Below are 6333 nucleotides of genomic sequence, written 5' to 3'. Positions count from 1 at the left end.
ATAAAGAACTTATAATAAACTCCATAAACACAAATGTAAATATTTGTAAAAATATTAACCATCATTCATTTTACCTATAGCCTACATTTTATTTTTAAAGGTATATAAAGCCACCATTGTGAGAAACAGGAAGGAAGAGATTTGAAATGTCTGCAAAGAAATGCAACAGACCTCAAGTAAAAGTTGTAGCACAACCTTTCTTCTCTCCAAAATACACCATTTTCATTAACAACTTTTTGGTTTTGGTGAATTTCTGTTTTAAAATAACTGGTAAAACATAAATTCTCAAAATTCATCATGTTTTTACATTAACAATTCAACTAAAAGGTGGTAAAGTATGGAAAGAGAAGGAGTATATGTTTTATTTTTTAAATGTATTCATAAATCATTTTTGGCTAATGACATTAATGATTAAAGAAATGAAATACTAATGAATATTAAAATTCTAGGACTTTAAAAATCTAAAGTTACTTAAATAAATCGACAAAATATAATTCATTTGTAGTACACCAAGAAGTTACAAAACAAGAATCTACTTAAAAAGAAATGGATTAACCTTAGGAAGTAAGAAATGGCTTTTGGAGGAAATATGCCAAGATAATCAAGAAATAGAAACAAAAACAAGCTTGCATAAAGTATATGAGAAATATATACATACATATACATATAAACAAAATTCTTAGCATCCAAAGGTGTCATTATTCTTAAAGATGAAGAAAAGTCTCACGTTTTTTATCAATGTGACCAATGACTAAGAACAAGGTAAAATCTAAACCATGGTAAATGAAATTTCCAGTTTAATGAACACCTATTACCTCATCTATGTGATATCTAAAGCAATATCAGCAATCACAAAAATAATATGTCCGACAAAAGCATGCAGGGCTCTTTCAACATGGATTTGTAAGACATTTATCATGAGAAAAAGCTGCCTTTTTGACATCAACAATCTATCAATAAATTTTACTCCCATGATACAAGGTGCAATGAGCCATTTCCCAAAACTTTATGTGATACTGAAAATTTCACTGGGAAAGTCTAGCTTGAAGAAGCAAATGAACAAGGTCTGATTTCATAGCTGTTATAAAATTAACCAGGATGAAAATGCCTTGTAATTTTATTAATCTTAGCTCCACTAATTCAGAATCTGAATTCTGATTTTAAGACTTTAAAAAGCAAACTAATAATATAGCCAGATTCAACTAAACTACATCTAAAATGTACAGCTTCAAGAATTTTAGAATTGTATAAATAATTCGTAAGCTAATTATAATCAGTGTTACTCAGAATCTCCCCTAAAATCTAAGCTAAAATTGTTTTAGTAAAAATAAGTAGTAAAGGTTTCCTCAAATCACTAAAGAAAATAATCTCTACAATATGAATTTCACATTTTATATAGATATGGTCTAACTTATCAGAAATCCAGTATTAGTATTGTTCTGTGGACTTGTAAGACATGATTCTGATATATATTGTTTGATATAACTGTGTTCTAAAGAAATGACAAGATCCATACTCAGTAAATAAAAATCAGAATTAAATTTTCTTAGATGTTTGCATGTTAGATGATATAGTCTGTAGAGAAAACCACATTGATCATCTTTTATTATTAACATTTTTAACCCTATAGGGTTACTATAGTAACTTTTCTTTCACTTAGAAATATTACAACAATAATCAAGTAAGAAAGTTTCTAATACTCTGTTTTTCACCACTAGTTTTGTTTTCTTCACTAATTCCCCTTCCTCCTGAACCCAAGCTGCCATTCCTCTTATCTCAGTCCTCACCCTCTGCTTTCCTTCAAGCCTTCCCATTCCCTAACTCCATACATATTCTCATGAAAGGCTTAACTACTCTCTTGATGTTACCTAAAATATCAGGTGTCTCTCACCCAGATTCGAAACTATACTTCCAACTACTCACACTGAGTATCTTCACATGAACAGCTCACTTTCAGCTGATTTAAAATATGTTTAAAACCAAAATATCAACATTCATGTCTCCAAGCCTCAGATTTACCTTTCTTTCTTCTCCTTTCTGTGAATCATTCATGTGAGCAGGATGAACACTTTGACAAAATCTTTGGTCATAAATGGCACCGGAAAAACTAACCAAATCCCATTTGATTGCCCTAGGACATCTGGCGGTCCTAAGGCCAGTCACATCACTAGTTTCCTTTCCACTATTTTTTTTCCTCTTACAATCACAACTTCATATGCAACTGTCCTTAAAACATGGTTTAAGCCTCTAGCATTACCATGATACTGTAGTATTTATCAAAGCCAGTCTGTCATCCCCATTCAGGATCCTCTAAAAGTAAGTCCCACATTCCATTCCTATTCTATTCTCTGTCACTACATTTCTTATCCAGCTCATTTCCTTCTGTTGTGCTTCAATGCAAGCTGTTTCCCATTGCCTGTAATACTTCTTTCAGTTTTAATGACAGTCTTAACTATATGCTTTCTCCAATGTTCAATAAAGAGCCAGTGGACTTCCTTCATGAAACTGTTTGACAACTCTTGTCAAAACTTTCTTTTCTGAATATAGCATTTATAACTTACACATACGATCTCTCATTTAACTACGTATTACTTGTATTATAATACAGCTTCACTACATAGTATTAAATCATGGGCCATAAAGAGGGAACTAGAAAATTAGCAAAGATTAGAAGGATTTTAGTAGTCAATAATTTTGAGACTGGAAGTTTTAATGTAATAATGTGAGACCAAAAGAAAAAAATAAAACAGAGCTTAAATGTAGACAGGCAGAGCAGAACTGACAAGAGATTTTTGCTAGAGAGGCCAATGTGAAAAAATTGTATTAGACAAGATTACCAAACTTAATGTTCTCTCTCCCTTATTATCTCCATAATATTTTATACTTTTCTTTTGGCTCTAAAACTGATATCTACACTATAGGAAGAAGATAAGTTTTTTCTTCCTTTTCCCTTCTCTGTGAATCTGTGAAGTTCCTATGTCAAATATCTCCAACAGCCCAGTGCCTTACACTCAGCAGTTTTTAAAATTGTACTTAAGATGAAAAAAGCATCAATGAGATTCCTTAGAAGCCTTTGCCACAAGAGTTGTATTTAACTCACTCTAGTTTTGACCTTGGGGCCACGTGAAGCATATATAAAACCTTACTTGTTGATGTTCTTACAGTTACAATTAATACTGATAATTTAATTAAAAAAACATGGATTATATGAAGTCAATAAATTTCATTTTTCTATTTATGTTTAACTTTAAAGTACACCTGAAGTTTTTATTCTATTTTCATAATAAAACACTGTGGCCCCACGGAAAAGTTTCTGCTTTTTTTGTGTGGCAGTCAATGTGTTAACATGCTGTATTAGTAAATCTGTGGTCTTTGATAAAGTTCCCTCACTCTAAGACTACAGGAAAGATCTGTTCATGGTGATCACATCTATCTGACAAAGATAAACAACATAAAGAAATCAATTTTCTGCACAGAAATTAATTTGGGGATAGAAAATTTTTTCATTACATAAACATTTTCAAGAAGCAAAAGTGAAAGTTGAAAACTAAAACCACTTAGCAAATTGTAAAATATCACTGAATTATTATTAGAAGTATTAAAAGATATAATGAAGTTGTCTCTCCATTAAAATTGTCAGAACAATTTTATAGTTTCTAGATAAGCTAACAAAATAAACTTTTGTTTATATAACTGTTTGTTTATAGTATATATATTGTATATAACTTTGTTTCTAGATAAACTGCTAATAAAATTATAGCGGTTAGGCCAGAGAGAAATAATTAGAGGCAGACATCAATGACATGATCTATGTTTAGTACTTATCCAGGAAGTTCCATATTTCAAAGTCTCTTCATTTTATTAATAAGCAAAATCAAAGAGAGGTAAATGACGTGCTCAGGGTTACACAGCACATTAATCTAGGACTGGAACACAGCTCTTAATCCAGGTTCTCTCTAACACCGCACACCCTTTGACTCAATCCCATTCTTCGCTCATTATACTTCAGCCTGCTGCCATGTCTTATCACTTCTTCCCTTACTTTCATTGCCCTGCCACAACTTCTGTCAATACCTAGTCTTCCCAAGATATTAGGGAACTGGTCTCTCCCCCAAGACCAGTAAACTGATGAATTCCACTGCTAATCTCATGCTAGACCTCTGATGAGATAGGTTTTTTAGTCATCAGGTCAGAATTTAGTCTGCATGCGGTAGATGAAGCACAGAATACTTCTTTGACAAATATAATTTGGCTTCAACAACATTAAAACCCATTGCTCTTGGCTTCCTTAGCCCAATGAGCTGAACAACAGAGCTCATTAATTAGTTCAAATACTTCAGAAATATACCCTCGTGCATAAATACACTCGCCCGGTAAATTTCATTCTAGATTTTTATATAAACTTCTAGTTATGGTTAGAAAAGTATTCCAATACATGGAAGGATGAGAATTTCAAGCACTTACTGCAAGTTCCGCCACTGAACATTGGAATAGTTTCAAACATCATCTTGTGAAATAACAGTGCCACTGGTCTATAATCCAGATGATTCTTTAGCAAGTAGCTATAATAATACACATAGCGCCTCTGACTGGGAATAGTTACTCCCTGGTGAAGAGGAAAAAAAAAGAGAAGCCAAAGTCAAAAGAAAAGTTTCATTATCGTTATTTCACTAAATTGCTACAGTAACTGAGTTATAGCCATTGAAGAATATATATACACATTAGAAATTTGACCTTAAATTATTAATACTTAAATCCAGCTCAATAATAGAATAAATCAGAACAACATCAATACAAAGGACAATATCGGAGTAACTTTTCTCCCTTAAAATAAAATTATCATAACACCCCATTTGTTCAAAGGTCACAACAATGCTTTGACCCATGAACCCAATAAGCAAAGGCCACTGTGTATCCCAAATAACTGTCAAAGATCTCTGTACTACACTTAGGCTTTTTACATCTATGGTTCTCCACAAGGATTTATGAACTCTTACTAATAAACACATAATTCCTCACAAACTTGCTTACTTACTTTCCAGGGAAAAGCATATCAGAATCAGCAAACTAGACAGAGGCATACTGCCTTTAAGAGGCAGAAGCAGCAATAACAAAAAGTGATGCTAGCCTTAGAGCCCAACAAAAACAGGAGTATGTGGTTGACATAAATGTATACAACAATCCACTAACAGAGGTACTTAAAGACACTCCTATGCTACATGTATCTCTTTGTTAAAGAAACCAGACAAGTATAAAATGCCTTAGAAAATTTACGTATTATGAAGTCTTAAAATATACATAATTCACATGGTATTTAAAAGGGAAACTTGAGTTAATTATCTGAAGAAAAAAATCAAATACGTGCAATGATGTATTCGCTAATGGTGCTGACTAAATGAGGTAATAGGGTGCTTATCTAAGGCTTCTTTTTTATGACACAAAGTGACTTAAGAAAAATTCAACTTAGATATATAAGGCAAATAAACAACATTAAGAAGTCTAACAGAAGTGATTATAGAAAACTGTACTTTAAATTAAAGGATACTCAAGAGGAAAAAGAATTTTCAATATTTTTCTTTAAGTTACTATTGGTATCTAAAGCTCCCCAATGTTTTAAAAATTCTGGACACAAATATCCTTCTTCCCCCTAATGAAAAGTATAAAGTACATTTATGTGAATTTCAAAACAGGTATGTTGAATAGAAGGTATGTAGGTATCTACTATAGTATTCTCAGTATTTTTTTAAGGGTTAGCATGATTTTATTACAGACAAACATATATATATGTATATATAAATAGTTTACAGTAAGAATAAACCATTTCAAATCATGACAAGTGATTTAAGATTTTGGCTATATTGCAAAGACCATACATTTTGTAGTCAGAAGATGAGGATTTGAATGCTAACAGTCAAAGCACAAACTGATGCATTTCCTCAGGAAAATGAGGACAATAATACATACCCTTCCTTCTTAAGACTCTCATGAGGACCAAACACCAAATGCAGTTACACAAAAGCATGCTAAAACTTCAAAATGGTACACAAATACTAATTAACAGTTTTAAGATTTCTACCTGTATTTAAGGTATAGTTTTGGAATAGCTGGAATTTTATTTCTCTTCATTTTTCTTAAAGAAATAGTGGTAAAGTATGACTTTGAAGAGCTGTTACAAAAATTAACATTAAAATTTATCATTGGCTGGGCGCAGTGGCTCACGTCTGTAATCCTAGCACTCTGGGAGGCCAAGGCGGGCAGATTGTTTGAGCTCAGGAGTTCGAAACCAGCCTGAGCAAGAGCAAGACCCCGTCTCTACTAAAAATAGAAAGAAAT

At 32.3% G+C, this 6333-nt stretch overlaps 1 protein-coding gene across 1 annotated transcript in view; it reads right to left on the bottom strand.

The window, feature by feature from the left end:
• Positions 1 to 6333, bottom strand: part of PTEN (phosphatase and tensin homolog) — a 90745-nt gene that overhangs the window by 7638 nt on the left and 76774 nt on the right. The window contains exon 6 of the mRNA XM_012659721.1: positions 4465 to 4606. Within this exon, the coding sequence (XP_012515175.1) occupies positions 4465 to 4606 (142 nt within the window). The remainder of the gene's footprint in view (positions 1 to 4464; positions 4607 to 6333) is intronic.

Source organism: Propithecus coquereli, unplaced genomic scaffold (assembly GCF_000956105.1).
Source record: "Propithecus coquereli isolate 6110/MARCELLA unplaced genomic scaffold, Pcoq_1.0 Scaffold63, whole genome shotgun sequence".
In the NCBI taxonomy this organism is placed as follows: Eukaryota; Metazoa; Chordata; class Mammalia; order Primates; family Indriidae; genus Propithecus; species Propithecus coquereli.
Note: the sequence above shows the minus strand (reverse complement) of the source record. Positions and strands in the feature narration are given on the sequence as shown.